At 46.4% G+C, this 26,614-nt stretch overlaps 1 protein-coding gene across 12 annotated transcripts in view; it reads right to left on the bottom strand.

The window, feature by feature from the left end:
- The window catches only part of CLEC16A (C-type lectin domain containing 16A), a 1,523,862-nt gene that overhangs the window by 1,429,428 nt on the left and 67,820 nt on the right, over nt 1–26,614 (bottom strand). For 10 of the 12 annotated variants that reach the window (XM_077448876.1, XM_077448874.1, XM_077448875.1 and 7 more), the window contains one exon: nt 10,361–10,509. The exons of the other annotated variants lie outside the window; for them this stretch is intronic. In XM_077448876.1, the coding sequence (XP_077305002.1) occupies nt 10,361–10,509 (149 nt within the window). The remainder of the gene's footprint in view (nt 1–10,360; nt 10,510–26,614) is intronic. 12 annotated transcript variants of the gene reach the window in all.

Consider the following 26,614-nt stretch of genomic DNA (forward strand, 5'->3'; position numbering starts at 1 on the left):
GACAACATTGGATCATTCAGAGATCCTCGCTGAACTTCTGGAGTGAGTTTGCTGCACTGAAAGTAAAGGGGCCGAATAATTTTGCACGCACCACTTTTCAGTTTTTTATTTGCTAAAAAAGTTTAAATTATCCAATAGATTTCGTTCCACTTCACAATTGTGTCCCACTTGTTGGTGATTCTTCACAAAAAAATAAAATTTTATATCTTTATGTTTGAAGCCTGAAATGTGGCAAAAGGTTGAAAAGTTCAAGGGGGCCGAATACTTTCGCAAGGCACTGTATATATACTCAAAGAAGATTTTGCATTGCATAGTTCAGATAAGTTATAAGGATGAGGAGTTCTATAAAAGCATATATTACAATAAATGGAGCATCACATTCAACTGTACATCGCATAGTAGTTGCTTCAATTTACTGCGATTTTGCTACGCTACACACAGGTATTAGACTCTTGTAACCAGCGGTCCCATATCTTATTGTACTTATCGGGGCAGCCTCTGTTAATGTATATACATTTTTTGTACGGTAAAGTATTCACTTCAAGTTTCCACTCTACCATCCTTGGGGGCGATTGTCTCATCCGTATTTTGGCTATTTTCCTGGCGGAGAATAGGGTCTCATGCAGAAAGATTTTGGTGTACTTGTCAATGGTTTCAGGAAGGATTCCAAGGAGGCACAGTTTTGGGTCAGTGTCAGGAAGGAATGTTACTACTTGCTTCCATAGTCCCTGGATCTTGGGACAGGCCCAAATCAGATGGAAAAAAGTGCCTGTTTCCAGTCCACACAGCAAGCACATTGTGGACTGAGTTTGTTTGAGGGGTGTAAGATACGTTCTGTGCAGAATATAAAGCTGTGACAAACGGTCTTACAATTTCGGGGATACTGCCCTGCATGTCTCCAACACCTCCCCCCCACTCATCTGTGATTGAGCCCACCTCCCTCTCCCACCTAGGTTTCAAGTTATATGCAATTTTAGTAGATATAGGGGTGGAGAGCATGTTATAAAATGCCAAAATTAACTTATGGGGGTCTGTGCCCTTAATCACTGCCATGACGACATTAGGGGCAGATTCTGGGATTGAGTCAGGAAACTGCGACTGTTGCATGGCGGAGTTGCAGGAATCTAAAGAAGATTAGGTTTTGGAGGGTAAATTCCTCTTTAAGCAAATCAAAGGTTTTAAGACGTCCATCTTTTAGTATATGATGTAAATAGAACACTCCCTGCCTGGACCATAAACTTGGGTCTTGCAGTTTGGCCAATTAGGGTAGATGTTTGTTGTACCACAGCGGCGTGTAATCATTATGTTGTTGGATGTCAAGCTTATAAGAAGAGGCTAGGTCCAATATTCTCCTGTATTGATATAATGTTGTGTGTTTATGTTCCCCTCGCTCCAACACCTGTGCACCCACTGCGATCGCACACAGTGGGTCTTTGGTGTGCTTCGCCCACCCGGGACATAGAAGGGTTAGAAATCTGACTATCCGTCTTGTCAATGTGGAATAGCTGCAATAGCTGGGATGCCACATAATATAAATTGAAATCAGAGAGCCGTGCCTCCCAGCTCAGTTGGATTTTTAAGGGTCTGCCACGCTAGTTTGTGTCTATTGGTACCCCACACAAAAGGTTTTAACAGGGCCTCCAAAGACTTAAAGTATTTCAGGGGGAGAAATACGGGGGTATGCCATAGTACATAGAGAATCAGGACCATTTTAATTAAATGTATGCGCCCCCAAAGCCCAAGTGGAAGCAGAGACCAAATCCTCACTTTAGTTTTAACTAGGGAGATGGGGGGTTCTATGTTGAGAGAAATATAATCTGCGGGGGACCTAGAGATTTGTATGACATTGACTCTTTGTAGTGGTAAGTTGGCTTGGAGTTCGAGGGTGGGAAGCTGTCGAGGGGTAGGATTTGTGACTTATCCCAGTTCATTTTTAACCCCGAGAACAGACCGAATCGCTCGATTGTGCAGAGTGCAGTCTGTAGGGACGGGCCCGAATCGGCCAGGTATAATAGCGTGTCATCTGCATACATGCCAATTTTTTCAATCAAGGAGCCCACTCTCAGTCCTCTAATCTCTGTGTCTGCTCGGCTGGATATCAAAAAGGGTTCTGCCGCTAGTGCATAAAGTAATGGGGACAATGGTCAGCCCCGTCTCATGCCCCTACTGAGATCAAACATGCGAGACTACCTCCCATTGGCCACCACTTTAGCCGTGGGTGCCCGGTACAGTAATTGAACCCACCGTATATATTTGGGACCAAAGCCATAGCCCTCCAAGCATCTCCACTCCGAGTCGAACGCTTTTGCCTTATCTAGAGTCACCACCACCCGCATTCCCACCTCTTTGTGTGTGGCTTGCATGTTGATAAATAACTTCCGAAGATTGAATGAGGTGTTCCTACCCGGCATGAAGCCCGCTTTATCTGCGTGGATCAAGGAGACGATGACCTGATTAAGCCTAATAGCCAAGACTTTGGCTAGTATTTTGACATCCACCTGTAGCAAGGATATGGGGTGGTAAGATTCTGGATACCCTGGGTCTTTCCCTGGCTTAGGGATGAGGACTATTGTTGCCTCTGTCATGGACGAAGGCAGTTCTTGTGACTCAAAGAAGTGGTTATACACTGCCAGTAATCTAGGGATAAGGGTGTCGCTATATTGGGAGTAGAATTCAATCGGGAGACCATCCGACCCCGGGGATTTAGATCTAGCAAAGCTAGCAATGGCTGTCACTATTCCGTCCATAGTGATGGGTGCCTCTAGGAGGTCAGCCTGTTCATTTGAGAGCTGCGGGAGATATCCCAAAAAAATTAATAAATAAATAAAAAAAAGGAGACAGAGTCTGTCTCAGCGGGGGCTGTTGTCCTATAATGATCAGCGAAAAAAATCTGAGCATGGAGGTTACTGTAGGTGGGTCTGATTTCTTGTCCACCAGAGCCACGCAGTGTAATCACCACCGGGGGTCTGTCTTCACTATGCACCAAGTAAGCAAGTAATTTGCCTGCTTTCTCCCCATGTTCAAACATCTTCTGCTTAGAAAATAAGTTTTTGCCTGGCCTTTTGAAATTGGAGTTGGGTAGCTGCTCTAGTGTGTAATTTAAGCGTGTCAGTCGGATCCACAGCAAACGCTCGTTCAGCAATGGACAAATCCACCATCACCTTACCGAGGGTAACCGCGGCGTCCGCCTTAATCTTATTAATACTGGTAATCAATACTGAACGGGCGAAGAGCTTGAATGAATCCCACACCGCAGAGGGCGATGCTGAATCATTGTTTTCCGCAAAGTATAACTTAAATTTGTTCTCAAGCTCATCTTACGGTAGGAGCGAGAGCCAGAATGGGTTCAAGTGCCAAGCCCTTGGCGGTCTATCAATTGGGACACTCAATGTGATCCAATAGGGACCATGATCAGAGAGTGTCCTGGGACAGAATGCAGCCTCCACCAGGCCAGGTGTTAAACTATGTCAGAAAAGTATGAGATCTACGCGGGACATAGAATTATGTGTGGATGAAAAACAGGAGTAGGCACGACTGTGGGAATGGTGTCCGTTAAACGAAAGGTGGAGATGAGCCTAGATAATTTAGTTTCATGAGGAGTGTTCAGGGTGGGCGAAGTCAACTGCAACCTGTCAAGAGTTGGGTTTAGAATTGAAATCGCCCACCCAGACTGCAGGTGTTGTGGAGTGACGGGCCATAAAGGACAATCCCTCCTAATTACGGTGATGTTAAACTGGGGGAGTATGTAGAAAGCCAATATAGAGGAGGGGTTCACCATATAATTTAGCTGAGAGAAATACATAGCACCCCTGTATGTCAGTAGATAACTCACCCAACTCAAAAATGTACTGATTTGGCAACCAAAATTGAGACCCCTCTGGCATGAGAGGAGTGGGTAGAATGGAACGCCCAACCGACCCATGGTCGGCGAAGTGCCATCTGAATGCTCCCCTCAACATGCGTTTCTGTCAAGGCTATTACATCTGCATGTTTGAGGAGAGCGAGGAGCGCGGCACACTTGATTTTCTCGCGTACACCCCTCACATTCCATGTAAAAAACTTTAAAGACATAATGGCGGAAAGACATGGAAATCAATTAGCAAAAACCAGTATTTCAATATGAATATCTCGCAGAACATGTATAAAGCAATTCAACAGGGAGCTTTTACATACAAAAACTACTGCCATGGAGAAACTTCAGACCTGCCAGGCATTCCACCAAGCCCGGGCATACAAAGGCTGTCCTCACCACAGGACACAGGGGCCTGGAGCCAAACACTCGCCCATGGCTGGGCCATCTTGAAACTGCACAGCATCAATTTCCATGATCAATTTTGGACATCCATAAACGTAAGTGCATTGACTTGTAGGTTCAATGAGCGGGACAAAAAAAGAACATAGTCTCTAGTGGTGAGCTAAAATTTATGGGAGTGGGGTCCTATAGCATTGGAGAGGAGGCTTCGTTAACCCACACGTAGTCTGCCATGGAGTGTCAGGAAAAGAATATTGTCAAGATATGAAGACATATGTAACACATATCTGTATATAACCCAGAGTTCCCCTTCAATATAAGAATGTATTTCTTTCTAAAATGTTTTTTAATTCTTATGGGTATTCTCAATATTGCAACACATATCTTGTTATTCACTTGTTATTGTTATTCACTTGTGTCTTGCTCTGTACTGTTGACATGAGATGTCCTGTACTGTTGACATGAGATAAAGCATATTATTCCCAGAAATGATGTTCAAATGTTTTTATGGAAAGTCCCTGTTTATAACATAACTTTTCCCCTTCTTAATTAATATCTAAATTGCCAAAAAGTCAGAACGACCTTTAAAGTTGTTATTGTGTTATGGCCAAAATGACCATGTGAAATATGAAATAGATTATCCTGGAATGTATTGTGTAATTTCTATTTTGACTTTTTGCCAGTCATAAACTAATGTTATCATTTTCTTATAAAACCCTGTAACCGTGATGAATTCAGGATCACTCCCTTTGGGTGGTCCTCTGTACGGAGATTTTCTGAGTAAATATACATTGAGACGAATGCTACTTCGTAGATGTCCTTTATTTCAAGGCTGTACATAATATTTACTGAGATTTTTTTTTTTAAAACAAGAAGTCTTATATAAGAGAATTTGGTGGAGTGTGGTTTTACTTGGTTAACACCTGGTTTAAACTTTTGTCAAAGGAGAACTATGGCCCAACCTTTTTTGGCCTTAGTTCTCCTTTTGTTCACAAGATGACATAGTATGTTGTCCTTTGACAAAAAAAAAAAAAAACTCATGTGCATGTGGCGGCTATTGCCCACTATCTTGCGACCGCCCAGAGCCGAGGTGCAGCTGGGACAGATCCCAATACTGTCAAGATCCACCTTGCTGCCTGATTGACAGTTGGCTCTGCCCCACTAGAGCCAGAGCCAGCAGTGCCTGCCATCTCCCCAGATTTCCTCCTCCATTTGTTCTTCCAGTCAGCGCTAGAGAATCGGAAGGGGAGGACCCCTGTGGGGGTAGCAAATGTGAATTAAAACATGTACAATATCCACCAAATCTGCACAAACCACAAATAAATCTAGATGCATTTAAGATTTAATAACGAGGTGTAAAGTCAGTGGTTTGACAACATCAAAATCTCCGCAACCAAAGTGGCACAAATGTTTATTTTTGCGGCACAAACCAGCACAAAATGTGGCACAAACGAATGGCGAATTTGTTTTTAAAATTCAGCAACATTGGTTGCAAAGTGGGTGCGGTTTAAGCAACTTCAAACGCACAATATCTCCACAACCAAAGCGGTACAAACCAGCACAAACGTGGCACAAATGGCAAGTTTGTTTTTAAAATTCAGCAACGAGGTGAAAATTGAGCGGGGCTAGCATTAAATTGAATGTTTAATATCTCAGAAACCAAACCGGCACAAACGCTAATTTTTGCGGCACAAATGGTATATTTTTATTAAAGTTCTACAAACATGGGGTGCCAACATGGGAGAAGCTCTAGAGAAATCCAGGAGGCGAGCTTGGTTGGCATTTTGAGACTAGGTTAGTGATGTAGCTGGGGGAAGAGTTGTGGATGACTTTGTAAACTATGGTTAGTACTTTGAATTTTATTCGTTGGGTGAGTGGAAGCCAGTGGGGGGATTGGCAGAGAGAGATGGAGGATGCTGAACGCTTGGTAAGGTGGATGAGTCTTGCCACAGCATTTATTATGGACTGAAGGGGGGATAGTGTATGTAAAGGTAATTCAATGAGGCACGAGTTGCAGTAGTCGAGGCGAGAGATAATCAGGGAGTGAATTAGAAGCTTGATTTGGACAGTGATTGGATGTGGGCCTGAAAGGACAGTTCAGAGTCTAGGGTTACCCCTAGCACCCTGACATGTGGGGGATGGACTGACAGTTGTGGCATTGATCTTGACAGAGAAGTCAGGGGAAGGGGCACGCGGGGGAAGAAATATTATGATCTTGGTTTTCGAAACATTCAGTTTAGGGATGCACCGAAATTTCGGCCGCCGAAACATATCGGCCGAATATGGCCCTTTCGGCAAAAAGCCGAAAGAGAATTTCCGCCGATACTGGTGCCGAAAATGGGGCGGGGCTTGGCCCCGCCCCCGGTGCCGCCCATCACGGGGGTGTCCTATCTTTAGCTCTCCTGCTCCCCTCCCTCCTCACCTATGCTGCAGTCAGCCTGTGGGGTCTCGCTCTAAAGTCCCCCTCTCCACAGCGGTGGATGCATATGTCTCCTCAGCCGATGTGTAAATCGGCTGTGCAGGAGCTGGGCACGATGTTCACTGTGAAAGTGAAACCAAAGCAGAGGCGTCTTAGTGTGTGCTGTGCTCTCTGCCTCCCCCTAGAGTGCAGTACCCAGCATGGAGATTAATGAAGAGCTGCAGTTGCCAATTAAAAAAAAAGACTATATATGTTTGTATGCCTGTGTGTGTGTGTGTATGTATATATATATATATATATATATATATATATATATATATATATATATATATATATATATATATATATATATATATATACATATATACATATATATACATACACACACACACACACACACACACATGTATGTGCATGTTTATATGTATGTGCATGTTTATATGTATGTATGTTGTGTGTGCATGTTTATATGTATGTGTGTTAAGTGTGTATGTGCGCATGTATGTGTTATATGTGTGTTGTATGTTTTATATGTGCGTGCACGCGTTTTTATATGTGTATGTTTATATGCACTGGTGAGGCACAGGCAGGCTACATGGCGGGCACTGGTAGGCTGCTGGCACAGTGAGGCTGCATTGATCTCCTGTAGCATGTCCGCAATCTCTGACCATCTCTTGTACCATGCCTGCAGTCTCTGACCAGCTCCTGTACCATGCCTGCAGTCTCTGACCAGCTCCTGTACCATGCCTGCAGTCTCTGACCAGCTCCTGTACCATGCCTGCAGTCTCTGACCAGCTCCTGTACCATGCCTGCAGTCTCTGACCAGCTCCTGTACCATGCCTGCAGTCTCTGACCAGCTCCTGTACCATGTCCGCAGTCTCTGACCATCTCCTGTACCATGTCCGCAGTCTCTGACCATCTCCTGTACCATGTCCGCAGTCTCTGACCATCTCCTGTACCATGTCCGCAGTCTCTGACCATCTCCTGTACCATGTCCGCAGTCTCTGACCATCTCCTGTACCATGTCCGCAGTCTCTGACCATCTCCTGTACCATGTCCGCAGTCTCTGACCATCTCCTGTACCATGCCTGCAGTCTCTGACCATCTCCTGTACCATGCCTGCAGTCTCTGACCAGCTCCTGTATCATGCCTGCAGTCTCTGACCATCTCCTGTACCATGCCTGCAGTCTCTGACCATCTCCTGTACCATGTCTGCAGTCTCTGACCAGCTCCTGTACCATGCCTGCAGTCTCTGACCATCTCCTGTACCATGCCTGCAGTCTCTGACCAGCTCCTGTACCATGCCCGCAGTCTCTGACCATCTCCTGTAATATGTCCTCAGTCTCTGACCATCTGATGTATGAAAATATTTTTTAAAAACAGTCATTTTCGGTATCGGTTTCGGTTTTCGGCCTAGTGTATTTTTCATTTTCGGTATCGGTTTCGGCACCAAAAAACCCATTCGGTGCACCCCTAATTCAGTTTGAGGAAGTGGTGTGACATTCAGGCTGATATGTTAGTAAATCAGTGATGTGCGAGGAGACTGATGGGGTGAGCTGAGGAGTAGAGAGATTTGGGTGTCATCGGCATATAAATGGTAGCGGAGCCAAGGGAGGCCATCAGCTCACCCAGGGAGGACGTGTAGATTGAGAATAGTAAAAGGTCCAAGGACAGAACCTTTGAAGACCCCAACGGTAAGAGTTGTTGGAAAGGAGGCAGTATCAACAGTATCTTCCTTATTTAGGAATACATCTCACACAGTCACATAAAATTCTCTTTGCAGCGAACCTGGGTGGTCTTTAGTGCCAAACCATCTTGGAAGTAGTACTAGAAAATGGTTGGTTAGGACAGCTGCCCTTAAGATTACATGGTTAACTATACTGCTACATTCTTTTCAAACCCCTCTAATTAATGTCCCCCTATATATTCTTTGGTTTATGCAACAGGTCGACATAACATTTATCTGGCACAATAGAAGACTGAGAATATCCAAAAATTGTATTTCGTCTGAATCCAGGGGGCCTAGCGATACTGCATCATGTATTACTACTGTGCGGCACAATTGCTCCCCATACCACCCCTTTGTGGGTGATAAAGTTTATTTTATGATCAACACTCACTATTTGTTACCACCACACTGGGTAATGATCAACATGCCAACGTGGTATCCCTAAAGTTGAATGCTCACCAGTATAGGGTGCGGTCCACGTGCCTGGATACAATAACTATTAAAAAGGGGGTATTACAGAGGGAAGGGTCCCACTGAAAAGAGACACGGGCAGACCAGGCTGCTTAATAAGGGATAATTTTAGTACAAAATATATATTTAATACAAAAAAAAAAAAAAGCCAAAGCCAGGTACCCATCACCAAGATCATATTAAAATTTAGACAACGTTGTTTAAGAGCAGCTGCGTCACACTATCACCATGCATGCACACACCTATAACCCAAGCAGATTGCTAATAAAAGTAAGCATTGTTTATTGGACTAGACTAAAGATCCCTGTAACATGTACCATAGGAGAAAAGGTCCATCATGTCACTAAGTTTAGTATAAGTAAACCTCCTTCAAGGGGGTAGCTTGGTTAGAGTATGGTTTGTTGAGTCTGACTGCTAATCCCACAGGAACAGCTTTGGTTGAAATTGTAGCCAGGTATTACTGCAAGTGTGGAAAATAGCCAGTCCAAAGACACAAGTATACAGTAATCCACGGTTGAATTTAAGTGCTTTCACAAAAAAAAAAAAAAAAAAAAAAAAAATATCACTGTTGGATAGCAATAGCTAAATGACAGATACGTGGAGCAAAGATAGAGGAGGCAATTGGAGAACCAAAGGTCCGCTAATACGACCATATATGGAATGATTTGATTACAGTTGAGGTAGGTATATCGTCCTTCTCCGGTCCAGGGGCTGTGTGTTTCCTGGAACCACAACAATGGACTTAAATATGTGACACACTGAACTCTTCCTTTTTGGAACAAAATATATGCACTTGACACCATAGTGCAAGAGGTTGCTATGAACCAAAAACAACTGATGACTATTCCAGTGTTGGCTCTCATCCAGGACTGCTACACAACGCCACCCTGTTCAGACCAGGAAATCTTTAAACAACAAACTAAAAGCACGCAGAGGCCTAGTGCATTACCAACATCATTTTATTTAGTGCACTCTCACACTAACCAAAGACAAGAGTTGCAAACTACTTTATTTTGCGGTATATCTATCAGAAATTAAAGGTATTGGTGAGCAAGTGATTTTGTCTATTCAATACAAACTCACTTTACTGGCGGTACATGTATTTCTGATCTGTGAGAAGATACACTATCAATGTGAGCTTTTTGCTGCTATTCTTACTAGGCTATTCAGCAGCATGAAAAATGCATTCTTGCATAATAACCACCTTGCGATCTGAGTTTAAGTACATGTTTGATATCCTAGAAGTACTATTACACCCAAACATCTTGTCAGCTAACGCAACTGAATTCCACTTACAAGTCTTTGATAAATAGTGATCTGTTAAATGAATTTGTCTTTTGTTACGCTACCCATCCTTTATAAAAGGATTAGATGCATACCTCTAAAATGGCACATACTTGGTAGTTTTGTTTTTCTATGTTGTTTACTAAATAAACTTTAAACAACTGAAAAATACAAATCTGTGCAACATATCAATTCAAACACTTACCTCATTGTAGAAGAAGTGGACAGTGTGACTGTTCAGCTTCACAGAAAGGGTTTTCAGGAAGCAAATATAGTAACCCATAATTTCCTCATCAGAGAAGTCAAATTTGTGGACAATAATAGAATTCACGTGATTATTGGACAGCAAGTAATCTGTTAGGGGAAAGGATATTTGAAATTTTCATCAGTTTTTTGGCAACACAAAGTGGTTTTAGTCCCAAGCAAAAGGAACATCAAATTAAAGCTCAAACAATCTATTCTGCAAAAAAAAAAAAAAAAAAAAGATTTTTTTCCTACATGCGTACCTGTAAAATCAATTTCTTTGAGTACATCACAGGTAATGATGCGTTCAGGCGTGTTAGCATACTCCACATGCAGAGCCCACCAGGAAGTCGGCGCAGCACTGCACTAATCACAGGCAGGGAGACATTGCCCGATCTCTGCAGCTGCGCATCGGGCCAATGTCTCACTGCCTGTGATTAGCACTGCACCGACTTCCTGGTGGGCTCTGCACGTGGAGCATGCGAACATGCCTGAGCTCATCCCTAATCACAGGACACAGAGCAGGCTATAATCAAGACTATGTGGGTTATAGGCCACCTATAAGTGAATGGACACTGGCAGATCAATTAATACAGGAAGCCCTCCTCTATGTAACCCCTCCTACACAGGAAGTACTTCAGATTTGCAGCAAGCAATGAAATTCCAAAAGAGGGGAGGAAACTGTACCGTGATGTACATCAAGAAATGGACTTTACAGGTAAGCATGTAGGGAAAAAAATCCAATTTTCTTTATTGTATATCACAGGACACAATGCAAGCTATAAATCATGACTATTTGGGATGTCCCAAATCAATACACTGAGGGGTGGGAGATTCCACAATAATCACTGCCATCAATCCAAAAAGGATCTACTCTGCTGTCTTTAAGACACCGCAGGCCAAAAGGCAGTATCCTCCACTGCTCTGACATCCACCTGGTAAAACCTTGTAAATGCGTACACCAAAAACCATGTAGTGGCCTGGCAACCTGAGCCACTGACGCCTGATGGCAGAAAGCCTAAGAGGCCCCCACACTCCTGGTAGAGTGCGCTCTCACCCAAAAGGGTGGAACCCCCTTCGAACCATAGGCTTGAATGATTAACTGGCGAAACCAATGCAAAATTGTTGACTTGTATGCCTCCAGCCCAAACCAGGATTCCTGACGTGTGCCGACACTCGGAAATTCTGACGGACAGAACTAGATCCAGAGTATGTAGAAATCCTTCCCCTGCTGACTGTGGACTAGGGAAAGAAGGCTAGACACCATCTTGATTCAAGTTTAACCACTTGCTTACTGGGCAACCCAAATTATTGCATATTATATGATCTGTGTGAAATTTATAGAGTCTACAAGCTATGGTGCAAATCAAAGATTTGCAAAAAAAAAGATCACATCTGATGTACTAAGGCCTATCTCCATTCTTGAGACCCTAACAAGCCAGGAAAGTACAAATGCCCCCCAAATGACCCCTTTTTGGAAAGTAGACATTCCAATGTATTTAGTAAGAGGCATGGCGAGTTATTTTAAGTTATCATTTTTTCCCACAATTCTTTGCAAAATTACGATTTTTTTGATTTTTTTTTCACAAAATTCTCATTGTAATAGCTTATTTCTCCCACACGGAATGTGCATACCACAAATAACACCCCAAAATACATACTCCTACTCCTCCTGAGTATAACGATACCACATGTGTGAGACTTACACAGCCTGACCACATACAGAGGCCTAATTTTGAAGTAGCACCTTCAGGCATTCTAGGAGCATAAATTACACATTTCATTTCTCAACCACCTATTACAGTTTAAGGCCCTGGAACACCAGGGCAATGGAAACGTCCAAAAAATGACCCCATTTTGGAAAGCTAACACCCCAACGTATAATCTATGAGGCATAATGAGTCTTTTCAATGGTTCATTTTTTTTTCCAGAAGTTTTTGGAAAATGTGGAAAAAAAAATGAAAAACGCATTTTTTTTTTTTTTTTTTTTTACACAAAGTTGTCCGTTTATAAGATATTTCCAACGCATAGCATTTACATAGCAAAAATAACACCCCAAAATACATTCTACTACTCCTGAGTATGGCAATACCACATGTGTGAGACGTTTACACAGCCTGGCCACATACAGAAACAGTCGGCGTTCCAGGGACACATAGCCTGCACATACCAAGAATTACACCCCCAAATACATTATGCTGAGTAAAGGGTAAAGAAAAGATTACCTGTGGTTTTAGAAGCACAGTTGTCCACAGGAGGATATCACTGGTCCAGGCAGCAGGCAGGGACTTGGTCAGCAACAGCGAACACAGTTTTTCAGGCAGCAGGCAGGGATACTGTCCATATTACAGTCCAGGGTCAGTGCAGAGATGTCAGCAGTGCCAAAAATATTGGTCCTGGTAGTAGGCAGGTCCTTGTGGTGTGGTCAGTGCGGCATGACGGCAGTAAGTCCTACAGGCAGCAGACAGAAGTAGAGTCTCGTTCAGGACAGAATGGGGATAAGGGTAGAGGCTTCTCCCTCCCAAATCTCTTTGAAGCCTCCGAGTCTCCAGACCCTAATCTAGGAATAAGAAAAGAAAATTGGTTTCTTCTTCCAGAAAAACTATACTGGAGCTCCTCACATATGTGAGGCCCCGTGTTGAATCCCACTAGTCCAGTTGCAGAATACAAGATCAGTCCAAGAGGCAGGCAAATATCATGGTCAAACAGTCCAAGGTCAGTTCCAGATTAGGCAGAGATGTGTACAGAATCGGCAGGCATAAGAGTGGTCAAATAAGCCAGGGTCAGTTACAGAGCAGGCAGTGGCATAAAGGGTGTGAAGGCAGGAACTGAGGATTATGTTTACCATACTGTACTAAAAATTTATTCAAGTATGGTAACGCCGAAAACAGTCGCCTATGCAGAGGCCTGGTTGGGAAGGACATTGTGCACAATAATAAGATGTGTCTTCTGACTCCTGCTCTGGTACACACCTTACATCTTTTTTGACGTCTTTGGCCTGTTGGTTTGGGAGGGATTTTATCGGGAAAGTGGCGCTCGGAGAGTCGACTAATAACATCTGATCGGATATTTTCTGGTGGGCCGTTTGGGAAAATAAGGGCAGTGAAAACTTCCTTTCTGCTAGCCAAAGAAACGTTTGGGGTTTTGGGTGGCGTTGCGGTAAATTACAAAGGAATTGTAAATGGCCAATTGAAAAAAATAAATTGCTACTTTTTTGTACCAATGGTATGTCCGTCTTGTGACAAGATATGGTTCCATCATTTGGTCGTTGAAGTAGACTCCCCCCATGAACAAATTGTATTCGTAAATGCATTTGAGTTTCTTTACGGGGCCATTCCTTCTGGGGATTTCCACGAAGGTATCATTGTGGATAGAAGACAACATATACAAATCCCTTCTGTCCCTCCACTTCACTGCCAGAACCTCCTTGTTTCTCAGACTTGCGGTTTCTACTTTTCGCAGCTGCTTATTCACAAGACTTTGAGGAAAGCCCTTCCAATTCCTTTTTACGGTGCCACATGCTGGCGTCTTCTTCCGGTGAAGGTTGTGGAACAGGGGCAGAGATGTGTAGAAGTTATCTACATACAGGTGGTAGCCTTTATCCAATAGGGGGTATATGAGGTCCCAAACAACTTTTCCGCTGGATCCCAAGTAGTCCGGACAATTAGGGGGCTGCAGCTGGGTGTCCTTCCCGTCGTACACTATGAATGAATATGTGTACCCTGTGGCTCTGTCACATAATTTGTACACCTTCACCCCATAGTGGGCCTTTTGCTGGGGATAAATTGCTTAATTTTAAGCCTGCCGCTAAATTTAATAAGGGACTCATTCACACGTGTTGGTCCGGGGTAAACAATTTGGGGAATGTTTCTGAAAAATAATTAAGTATTGGTCGAAATTTTGTAAAGCCTGTCGTAATTTGGATCATTTCGTGGAAGGCACTGGGAATTGTCGCTGAAATGCAAGAACCTCAGGATCATCTGATATCTGGTTCTTGGCATTACCGCGGAGAAGAGCAGTGAGTGGTGGGTTGACCAATAGGTACGCAATTGATTTTTTTTTGTTGAGTCCCATATTAAATGTAAGGCCTAAAAAAAACCTTGAACTCCTCCACCGTTAGGTCTCTCCATTCGTAGGGACGGGCATAATAAGAGGTCGGATTTTGCAAAATAAATTGTTCATACAGGTTGCACTGGGCCACAATTGACGACAACATATCCTCCGTAAAAATTAAATTAAAAAAATCTATTGGGGTAAAATTCTCCGTGTCCACCTGGACTCCTGGCTGGGCAGTGAAAGGGGGAACATTGGCCTCTCCTGAATTAGGAGGAAGCCACAAGGGGTTCTGAAGGGCATAGGGAAGGCCGGCATGGCTCCTAACCCTTTGGGGCTGAGATGACACCCCACTGGTACTTGGCCTTTCTTGCCGGGGCACTGCGGTGCTGGTGGAAGGCACTGCCTCACTATAACACCTTCGTTTGATGGGCCGGATATCTTCCTCCTCGGATTCAGTCAGTGTTTCACTGCTGAGGACTGGCTCATAATTTATGTCGGCTTCAGAATCCGAATCTTAAAAGGAATCTGAAGAGGAGAGCTCCCCGTTGCTCTCGTCGGCCGTGGAAATAATTTGGTACGCCTCCTCGGCGGAAAAGACTCGTTTAGCCATGGTTGCTGGTTAAGCCTGCACTGATGGGCGCTGCCGAGTCGGCACAGATGGGGCGCTGCCGAGTCGGCACAGATGGGGCGCTGCCGAGTCGGCACAGATGGGGCGCTGCCGAGTCGGCACAGATGGGGCGCTGCCGAGTCGGCACAGATGGGGCGCTGCCGAGTCGGCACAGATGGGGCGCTGCCGAGTCGGCACAGATGGGGCGCTGCCGAGTCGGCACAGATGGGGCGCTGCCGAGTCGGCACAGATGGGGCGCTGCCGAGGCGGCACAGATGGGGCGCTGCCGAGGCGGCACAGATGGGGCACTGCCGAGGCGGCACAGATGGGGCACTGCTGAGGCGGCACAGATGGGCACTGCTGAGTCGGCACAGATGTGCAGATTTATTGCAGATGTGCACTGATGAGGCAGCAGATGGGCACTGCTGAGGCGGCACAGATGGGCACCGATTGGCACTGGCGGTGCACAGATGGTGCACAGGTGGGGTAGATCTGGATCTGGGCACTGGCAGGGTAGATATGGGCACAGATGGCACAAAAGACTTTATCAACTCACAGTATCTCTCTCCTCACACGCTATCGCTGTGTGAGGAGACAGATTCGGCAATGGGTGATGATCTCATTTGTTTACATTTGAGATCATCACCCATTGGAGGTGGCAATCGCGCTGTAAACGGCCGATGTGATTGGCCGTTTACAGCGATCTGTGATTAGCTGTGTCCAGGGGACACGGCCAACACAGATTTTCCCCGATGCACGCTCCCGGGAGCACGCGGGGAGCCCTTAAAGGGGACGACGTCAATAGACGTCGTCCCGGAATTTGAAATCCGCGCTGGATGAGGATGTAACACCAGAAATGGCTCCTTATAGGAAAAGGCTGCCAGCTCTGATGCTTCTACCGACAAATAAAAACCAAAGAAGCCTTTTGAGTCAAAAGGACTAACTGGGTCTCCCGAATTGATTCAAATGGTGGCCTCTGTAAGAACCGCCAAGTTCAAGTCCCAAGGACACAAAGGTGGCCCGATAGGCGGGACTGTCCACGTTAAACCCAGCACAAAGTAAAAATCAGAGTGAGAAAAAACTGTCTCTGGAAATAAACGGACAGAACTGAATAAGATTCCCAGGTCCTATAATGGAAGCTCCCTTAAGACGGCTTCCTGACACTCAATAGTGTGGAGAGAAAGGACCCAGGACCCCCCCCCCCCCCGATCTCACCAGACCTGGGCTTCAATAACCAAGTCAGACCGGAAGTTAATTAAGTCCAGCCAGACCAGAAATGTCCAAAGGGAGTCCCCTGCCGATTAACTATGTTGGTGCAACAAGCCAGCCTAGGCTAAGCCAGACTACCACATAGTGTTGCCACCAAATGTATCCTCTACAAAAAGACACAGAAATCGTTGAATCGGGAAAGACAGATTAGGGAGAACTGCTCCCGAAAGGTGCACCTATCCCTATTGCTAGTTGGACTCTCATCCTGGAAAAATAGGATTTTTTGTACTCGCTGTAAAATCCTTTTCTCTGTAATTCACCGACCAACACCGCTCCTCACTAACAAAATGGGTTGTCAGTCCCATCACTGGAGATACTAGGCAAAGTTGTAGCACAACAATTCAGAACTTTCCAGTTCTGCCCAGGGGTCCGTCCCTAGGCTACAACCCCCACAGCCCCTAGCAGACTCAGTACATCAACAAGGAGTATAACGTGAAGAGAAAAAAAAAAAAAAAAAAAAAAAAGGAGGGGCGGGTGCTGTGTGAATTACAGAGTAAAGGATTTTATGGTGAGTACAAAAAAAAAAAAAAAAAAAAAAAAAAACACACAACACTATTTTCTCTTATATTCACCGACCAACACAGCTCCTCTAACAAAAAATGGGATGTCCCCAAGCAGTGCCAAACGAGGGGTGGGAAAAAACAGCATAAAAACTCCATCCACCATGGCAGGTGGGAACTAGTGAAACTAAACCAAAAATAAATAAAAAAATAAAAAAAAAACCCCCACAAACAGCAGTGTGTGGAAAAACACCACCATATAACCGGGTATCCTCAACAGTAGTGATCCCCAAGACCGCAACATTGCGGAAGTAATGCAACAGTGCATAAACACAACAGTACTGCGTTTACTGAAAAACCAGGAAAACTAAGCTTGCATATCCAATTGCAACTACACGGCCACCTGCAAAACTTTGCGGCCAAAACAGGCATCAGCCGATGCACTGACGTCTACCTTGTAGAACTTGGTAATCGTATGGACAGACGACCAGGTCGTCGCCTTATACACCTGAGCGACCGACTCTTCGTGTCGGAAGGCCCAAGACGTTTCGATTGCCCTTGTAGAGTGGGCCGTGACCAGAAAGGGGGACACCTGCCCCTTCAAGGCGTAGGCTTGTACTACAATCTGTCTGATCCACCTGTAAATGGTGGCCGACAAGACCGCAATACCCTTCTTTGGACCAGCCACCGAAACAAACAGTGACTGACATCCGAGGAGCTGTGGCAGACAAATACACCTTCAGAGCCCTAACCACCTCGAGAGCTTGAAGGGCGACGTCTCTGGGGTGCTTCGGCTTAGGACACAATGATGGTAATACAATGTCAATATTGATATGAAAAGCAGAGACCACCTTCGGTAGAAAAGATAGTTGGACGCAACACCACCATATCCCTGTGGATGACCAAATAGGGCGACTTGCAAGACAAGGCCGCCGATTCCCAAACCCTCCTGGCCGAGGTAATGGCCACTAGAAAGACCACTTTCTGGGAAAGAATCAACAGGGGAATCTCCCTGATATTTTCAAACAGCGGTTTTTGAAGCTCTGACACCACCAGATTCAAATCCCATGGGGGTAACGGTGGGCGCACTGGAGGGACAACATGTCGTACCCCCCTAAACAAAGGTACACAGTAAGGAGTGCGATGCCAGGGGTCGTTGGAGGGAAAAAAAAAAAAAATAGCCAGGGCTGAGATGTGCCCCTTGATGGTGCTCAATGCCAATCTCTGGTCTACTCCTCACTGGAGAAACAGCAGGATCCTTGCTATGGAAAAGGAATGCGGACGCCAACCAACCATTCTCCTCACATGGAGATGTAAGCCTTCCAGGTACGATCGTATATCTGCCTAGTAGAAGATTTCCGTACCCTCAACATAGTTGGAATCACCAATGATTTATTTTCTCTATTGGGCATTGAGGAGCGTCTCTATGCACGCATTTTTGGGTGAGGCAGAGGGTCTTGAATGTGATCTGATTCTTTATGGTTAGCCAATGTAGGCTCCTCAGAGAAGGAGAGATTGATTCCCAGGGGTTTTGTTCCTGTTATCAGCCTTGCCTCCTTGTTTTGGATAAGTTGTAATCACGCAAGTTGATATTGTGGTAATCCTAATGTAAAGCGTGTTTGCGTAGTCCAGTCGTGAATTAATGACTGTTCCAACTACCACTGCTTTGTCATTCTTTGGGATAAAAGGGATGAGTCTGCATAGCAGATGGTGAGAACCACCGACTCCTGCTCCTATTTGTGCATCCATTGACATTTGTGAGTCCAAAATGACCCAGAGACTCTTGGCCTTGGTTTTTGGGGAGATGGTCTGCCCAAAGTTGGCGGGTGGTGTCAGGAGGTTTTGGTTAAGGAATTATGAATTGGGTGTAGGATAAGAAGCTCTGTCTTTGATTCGTTGAGTTTGAGAGAGTTGGTGGTCATCCAGTCTTCTATTAGATTAAGGCAAATTTCTAGTTGTTGGTGGTGATCTTTGTCCAGTGATACGGAAATAAAGTTGAGTGTCGTCAGCGTACGAGTGGAAGCAGAGGTCTGAACATCTGATAATTTGGAGGAGTGGGCGGATGTAAAATGTTGAAGAGGACTGGTGACAAGGGTGATCCTTAAAGGGTGTTCCGCACGCGACTGCCCGGGGTTCAGAGAAGAATTCTCCTAGTTTCACTGTCTGAGCGATTTCCTAGGAAGGACGTGAACCATTGGACATTTAAGCCTGTGACTCCTGCTACTTCTGAAAGGCGGACGAGTAGTGTGGTCTACTGTATCAAATGCTGCGCTGAGGTCTAACAGTACCAGGAGACATGACTCTCCATCTGCTGCTTCGAGGGCGTCATCCCATATCTTGAGGAGGGCCGTTTCTGTTCCATGGCCCAGGTGGAAGCCTGATTGCAGTGGGTCCAAGAGTTTGTGTGTATCCAGGTGGAGTTGTAACTGTTGTACTACAGCTTTCTCCATGATCTTGGAAATTGTGTCAAGGCTTGTAATTGGCCTACGGTTGTTTGGGTCTTGAGGGTCGAGGTTAGGTTTCTTTAGCAGGGGTTTGACGATGCCTTGTTTGAAGGTGCCAGGAACGATCCCTTCTTGGAACGATCGGTTTATGAGGTGCGTTATAGCGGGAGCCACGATGTCGGAACATTTTTAGTTTTGTGGGGATGAGGTCAGTTGGTGATGTACTATCAAAAAGTTTATTGATGTTTTTAGTGGTGTCCGCTGTAATTGGGTTCAGTAGAAACTTCAGCGGTTGTGGGATGTTGGTGTAGACATAATTTTGTTTTTGATAGCAGAGGTTTGCTGTTCTCTTCTGAAAAATTGTTTTCCTGATGGTTTCGACTTGATCGATGAAAAAAAAAAAAAATCAGTTTGTTGCAGTAATCCTGGGTTTCAATTGCTGTGGGCTCTAGGCATACCGGGTTCATTGAGTGACTATTTTAAACAGTTCCCGAGGGCGGTTGAAGGCCGTTGAAATCGTATATGAGAAATTATCCTTTTGAGCTTTGAAGATTGCTTTGTGATAATTCTCTGTGAGTCCTTGGTAGTTTGAGTGGTTTTCCTCGGTGGGATTTCTTCTCCATGTTCTTTCAGCTCTTCTGCGTTCTTGCTTTAGTAGAGAGAGGGAGCCATTAAACCATCCAAGTTTTTTTTCCTGATGAGAGTCCTGCGTTTTGGGGCTACTGAGTCTGCTGATTGTAGTAATGCCTTGTTCAGGGAGTTGAGTGTTTGCTCCGCAGAGTGGCTTAAGTTCATTGTAGTTATCTTATTGGATAAAGTGGTTTTGAAGGATTCGGGGTACAGTTTTTCTGCAATCTGGTCCAATGCGTTGTTGCAGGTTTTTCGTGGGTGATGTTGGAAGAGATTTTGAATTTGATGGCGTGGTGGTCCATCCATGGCAATGTCATGTTGTCGAGTATGTTGATGTCAATGTTTTGTTTAAAGATGAGGTCCAGGGTGTGTCCTGACCCCTGTGTGGGAGTCTTTATCAGTTGCTGGAGACCCAGTTCTTCCAGTTGATTGATACAGGTGGTCGCGATAGGGTCTTGGGGCTCGTTTGCCCAGAGGTTAAAATCTCCAAGTGCCAGGAAATGTTTGAATTTTAGGGTGTGTATTGCAATGAACTCCGTGAGGGGTGAAAGAAGATTGGACTTAGGTCCCAGCGGTCTGTGGCATAGAAGAATATGAGTGGTGTCATGGGGTGTTGATTGAAGATGTAGCGTCAAGGTCTCCATAAAAGGCACTGGATTCTGTGAAGTTGGTTTGGTGAGCACCAGGTGAGATTTAAAGATCACTGCTAGGCCTCCTCCTTTTTTCCCTATCCGGTGTTCAGTTAGGATCCTGTAGTTCTTCTGCACCAATTCAGTGAAGATGGTGTTGCAGTCAGGGGTTAGCCAGCTTTCGGTGATGAAGAGGCAATCTAAGTTGTTCTCGGAGATGAAGTCGTGTACTCCCAGTCTGTGTTTGACTGCGGACCTGGCGTTAATCAAAGGCGCATGCTAATTGTGGTGGTTGAGTAGATCTCTTCCTGTGTTTGATGGTTGCTTGTAGTCTGGTGTTTAGTAGTTCTTTTTGAAGGATTTTTTGTATGGAAGATGGCTATGTTGTGTTAGTATTCCTTAGTCTGGAGAACTTCTGCTGAGTATTTCAAGTGGCACATGGTCCGTGGATGAGGTTGATAGTACTAGCGGGCCTAAGATTATGACCCTGATCAGGGTTAGAACCTGAGGACAGGCTAGGTATCAGGACTTGCCGTCGTGCTATGGCTATTAGTAAGCGCGCAAGTTGATCTTGGGACGCCTGTGCGTGGAGAGTTTTTGTATTTGGGTCACGAGTTGCTGGCTATTCCAGCTACCTTTGCTTGAGGCGAATATCCCCGCCCAGAATAGGACCGGTTGGTGAGGCAGAATGGTAGTCCTAAAGATGGTGTGAAGTGAACATGGAGGGGGTGGTAGGGGTATGCTAAACCTACGGCCCTTCCGTTGATCCAGTGGAAGGCGAAAAAAGAAAAAACCCTGGTGGTGCTGGCCAATCGCACTAGTGAGGAAAAAAATAAAAAATTCCTTCCGAGGCGGTCGGGCACAGCCCCTGGATCGAATCCATAGGGGGGGGGGGGGGGGTGCAAGCTTACCTGGTTGTGGTGGCCCCGGTTAGCTGTGTGGTGGTCCGGTTGTGGTGGTCCTGGCTTGCTGTAACACCTGACGCTTCTGGGAAGCGGTCCGGTTGCTACATGCACCGGAGTCTTTGGTATGGAGGGGCCCTTCGGCTTGCTGGGAGGATGGAGGTGGGATAGCTGAGAGGCGAGTTGTGGGCTGGGCTCAGCCACTGCCACCAGTCAACCTTGTCTAAATAATTAGAACGTTATTGATCAAGGTGGCTGCGGTGTTGCCCACCTTAAGGCCAATGGGAACTCACCAGACCTGCGTACCAGGGACGCGAAGGCCAATCTGGGGCAACCAGTATCACTGGGATGCCCTCAGCCTCCACTCTGCGAAGCAGACGTGGCAACAATTTCAGTGGAGGAAAGGCGTAGATCAGCCGATACGGATCCCACGGTGCCACCAGGGCGTCTGACGCATCTGCCCACGGATCTCTTGTCCTGGACACGAATCTTGGCACCTTCCGATTGAGACGGGAGGCCAATAGATCCACATCTGGTGTTCCCCACTTCAGGCAGAGCAGCCTGAATGTCTCCACATGCAATACCCATTCTACTGGGTCCAGCATCTGTCGACTCAGATAGTCCGCCTGCCAGTTTTCCACTCCTGGAATGTAAATGGCCGACAGGGCTGGAACGTGTCCTTCTGCCCACCCAAGTATGTGAGCAACCTCCCGAGCAGCAGCTGCGCTTCTTGTTCCCCCTTGGCGAATTATGGAGTTTATGTATGCCACTCGGATTCTACCGTCGACCAGAGGCCCTGAGTCAACTGAACCCCCATCACTAAACCCCAGCCGGCTAGACTGGCATTCGTAGTGACAACCGACCACTTCAGAGGAAGGAAAGATTTTCCGTACTAAATCGCCGGGGACCTCAACCACCAGATCAGAGAGTCCCTGACTATTTGGCTCCCCTGGATCTGTCGATGCAGGGACAACTGAAACTTGTCCCACTTTAACAAGATCTCCTTCTGCAGTACTCTGGTGTGGAACTGGGCGTAAGGTACTGCCTCGAAGGAGGCTACCACGAGTCCCAGTACTTGCATGCAAAACTGGAGCGACAACCATTTGCGGTTCATCAGCAGTTTCACTGCGGATCGGAGAGTCTGCAATTTGTCGGAAGGGAGAAAAACTCTTGCTTCCCTGGAGTCCAACAGCAAACCTAGGTACTCCAGGCGCTGGGTCGGCACAATCACCAACTTCTTTAGGTTCAACAGCCACCCAAATTCTTGCAAGGTCTGCAAAGTGATCGCCATATCCTCCTCTAATTCTGAGGCGAAAGATGCTCTCAGGAGATCGTCTAGGTAGCCCACGATCGCGATCCCATGTCTCAGCAACGCCAATACTGGAGCTAATACCTTGGTAAAGACTCGGGGGGCTGATGCCAGACCAAAAAGGAAGAGCCACAAATTGGTAATGGGCTTCTCCGACTGCAAAATGCAGAAACTTGATGCCGAAGGCATATGGGTATGTGCAGGTATGCATCCTGGATGTCCAAGGACCCCAGGGAGTCCCCTTGATGGAGTGCAGCGAATACTGAGGGAACTGATTCCATTCTGAACCTCTGCACATTCACAAAGTGATTGAGGGCCTTTAAGTCCAATATTGGACGTACCCCTTCATTCTTGGGAACCACAAACAGATTTGAGTAGAACCCCTGGAAGAGTTTTCGGAACAGGTACAATCACCCCTCGATTCAGCAAGTCCCAACAGGGCCTCCTGGCGACCCGGGTATGCTGGAGGGGAAGGATCTGTTTGGAGGCCAAGAGAGGAAGTCTATCTTGTAGCCTGTGGAAATCAGATCACAGACCCATTAGTCGGATAACCGGGAGGACCACTGGGCTGCAAACTCCCAAAGGCAACCCCCCACCCGAGACATGGGTGGGGGCAAACCTTCATGCGGTAGCCCTTATATTCGCAGGCTTGTGGTTCCAGGGACGTTTTTGACCATCTGTGGGCGTCCGGTCGGGCTGGGGACGGTTTTGTCGATGCACTGGGCAGACGAAAAAGCCGATTGCGAGTGGAAAAAGAGGGCCCTTGCCTATGGCGTGGCTCCTTAGCCTTCCTGACCTGTGGGAGTAGAGTACTCTTACCACCAGTGGCATTTTTAATAATGTCATCCAACGAGGCTCCAAAAGAGCCGGTCGCCAAGGAAGGGAAGATCCGTCAGGGCTTTCTTGGACGCCTGGTCAGCAGACCAGCATTTTATCCAAATCAGGCACCTCAGCACCACAGTTGACACTGAAGCCCTGGATAACCGAGGAAGAGTATCCACGTACTTAAGGCTTTGCACTAGTTGGTAGGCTAGTTCCACACAGACAGGGGAGGCCTGTTGCTCTACCAATTTGCGGTGCAAAAGTTTTGTCCACTCAGTGTCTGCGACACCAGTGCGGATGCCAGTACAGGTCGCACGGCTGACCCCACAACCGTAAACAAGGAACGAGCCACCGCCTCGGCCTTCCTATCCGTGGGATCCTTGAATGCAGGAGTTTGGTTACTTTGTTTAACCTGGATACTGGGGGTCCACGACCAGAGGAGCCAACCACTTTTTTTAGAAGGCTTTCCTCAAAAGGGTAATGCACTGCCATGTATTTGGGGGATCACAAAAGGTCTGTTATGGGCGACCCCATTCCTTGTAAATGAACTTAACAAAATAAGTCAGATACGGGAACACCTTAGGTGAACGTGCTGGCTTGCGGGACCCAAAAGGGACTGGTACATCAGCAGAGGGATCCGCTGGCTCCTGAATCTTCAGGGTATCACGCACAGCTGTGATAAGTGCTCCAACTAGCACTTTGTCACGCCCGGACCCGCACAGGGACTCACCCTCACTGTCTGAACGGTCCTGGTTAGCGTCATCTGACAAGACCGAACAGAGGTCACCGGCCTCAGCAGGACCTGAGTTTGCATCAGAGCTCTCCCCAGAGGACGAGGGGGGCAGGGGCCGCTTTTTAGTACCTTTCTTCCCACGTACCACCTATATCTTGGCAACGAATGAATTAAGGACCGCCGTAAGGGTGTAACCATGCAGTCCGCAGGTGACCCGGTTGCAATTGCCTGGATTTCGGGGGAAGAAACACCAGTTTCTGTAGCCATGCTGACCTTACCCCGTCTGTCACCCAAAGGGGACTTAGGACAATGACCGTCCCACCTTCCTGCTGCCGCTGACTGAGGGGCTCTAACCCACCAGACTCACCACCCTGGGCAGTTCCGTGCTGTATTACCGCAATGTCTGATGATCCCCAGCGCTCCCAGATGCAGAGATAGCAAAACTGTCAGTGGCCGGCCAGTCGCACGATCGGTGAGCGATCTGACACACGTGTCCAGACTCACAGGATAAACCTCCCAGCACTCTGATGACCAAACAGGAAGCTGAGGGCACAGGGGCTACTGCTAGAGCACAAAAAATGCAGTCCAGCTACAAGAAAATGGCTGCCAGTGTTTCCAATTGGGAATCACCAGGAAAATGGCCGCTTGAAGCCAGAAGCCTGTCTGACCCTTGCCCATACTTTAAATGGCCGCTGAACAGCGCTATGAGGGACTAGAGAGAACATGTGGCAGACTACACAGGCATCCAGCGGGACTATGCTGCAGGACCCAGGCAACCAGTACAGCTAAACCCCCAGGTGAGAGCCAGGAGCACACACGCACACACAGTTCAGCACATGTACAGCCCCCCAGGGGGGGAAGGAGGGGAGAGAAGAGAGGGGCAGAGGCAGGGAGAGCTGTACTTACCAGTCCTGAAGAGCTGGGGGGCATTCCATGGTAGTCAGCTCCTGATCTGTACAGGGAAGACTACTGGCCTGGCATACTGTGACGCAGCCATCAGTAGCCTGGTCATATGTATGCCCCAGAGTATAAAGCTCACGACCACCTCTGGAGCTGAGGTATGTTGTGGCCTGCCAAGCCGTAGCTGCGACCTGCACACACTCGATGGCCGTACTGGCGAGACTACAAGGATAAGTGAACCAGCCTGTCACCCAGCCGGCTGTTGATAGATCACAAGATCATTCATTTTGCGCAAAGAGCCAAGCTTCTGCATCAAAAACACACGGACCGATGGGCAAGAAAAAACAGTCTGCTAGGGCAGGCTGTGGGGGTTGAAGCCTAGTGACCGCCCCCTGGGCGGAACTGAAAGTTCTGAAGTGTTGTGTTACAACTTTGCCTAGTATCTCCAGTGACAGGGCTGACAACCCATTTTCTTACAGAGAGGAGCTGTGTCGGTCGGTGAATAAGAGAAACATGTCCAAATTGTTGTAGATCCTGGAAGCCAGTTGATCCACATCCAGAGTTCAACACTGGCAAATTGCCAGCACAAGCTCTTCTGCCCCAGACAGAATGCAGTTCACCTTTCCCTGAGCAGCACAACTCCTGGTGACCCCTGGTGGTTGATATACGCCACTGCCATGCCATTTGTTGGACTGAACCCTGACCACAGCCTGTGCCACTGGTTCTTCCAACAAACCAAAGCAAGGTGTACCGACTGACGTTCCAACATATTGATGGGCAGTATTCTTTCCTGTGGAGCCAAATCCCATGAACTGTAGTCCCCTCCCAAAATAGTCCCCGAACCGAGAGCCTGGCATTGGTGGTTACCATCTTCCATATCAAGCTTTCCTACTCCAGATTGCAAATAATCAACCCCCAATTAGAACTCTGCAATACCCTGGGGACAGAGAATGATTGAACCTTTATGTTTCAGACAGGGACAACGTTTCTCTACAAAAGACCTGGAGAGGAATTGTATGGTAGAAAACCGCTTTAAAGTAGATACAATTTCTAATAACTGCAAGTACCCTTAACTAAAGTATAACATTGCATTTTTCACATTCTAACTGTAAAAGGTACCTTTATGTACTTAAAAATGCTGTAAATATTTATTCCTAGAGAGCATAATTAAAACCGTAGTTCGTGCCATGTGATAAGCTGTATGATATGCATAATCTTTACAAACAACCCCAATATGTGAATTACCCCATAAGAGCAGCTTCAATGAATGCAATGGACTCATGAAAGCTTGCAGCGATAACAGTGGCAGCGATGCCTAATGCACAGATTCTAGCAGCCACTGGAATAGGTCAGGTAAGGTACATGCATAGTTATGTTGGGCCAAGCTGGACCAATCTAAACTACACAAAACTACA

This window comes from Lithobates pipiens, unplaced genomic scaffold (assembly GCF_037356315.1).
Source record: "Lithobates pipiens isolate NorthernLeopardFrog02 unplaced genomic scaffold, aLitPip1_a1.2 Scaffold_22, whole genome shotgun sequence".
Taxonomy (NCBI): Eukaryota; Metazoa; Chordata; class Amphibia; order Anura; family Ranidae; genus Lithobates; species Lithobates pipiens.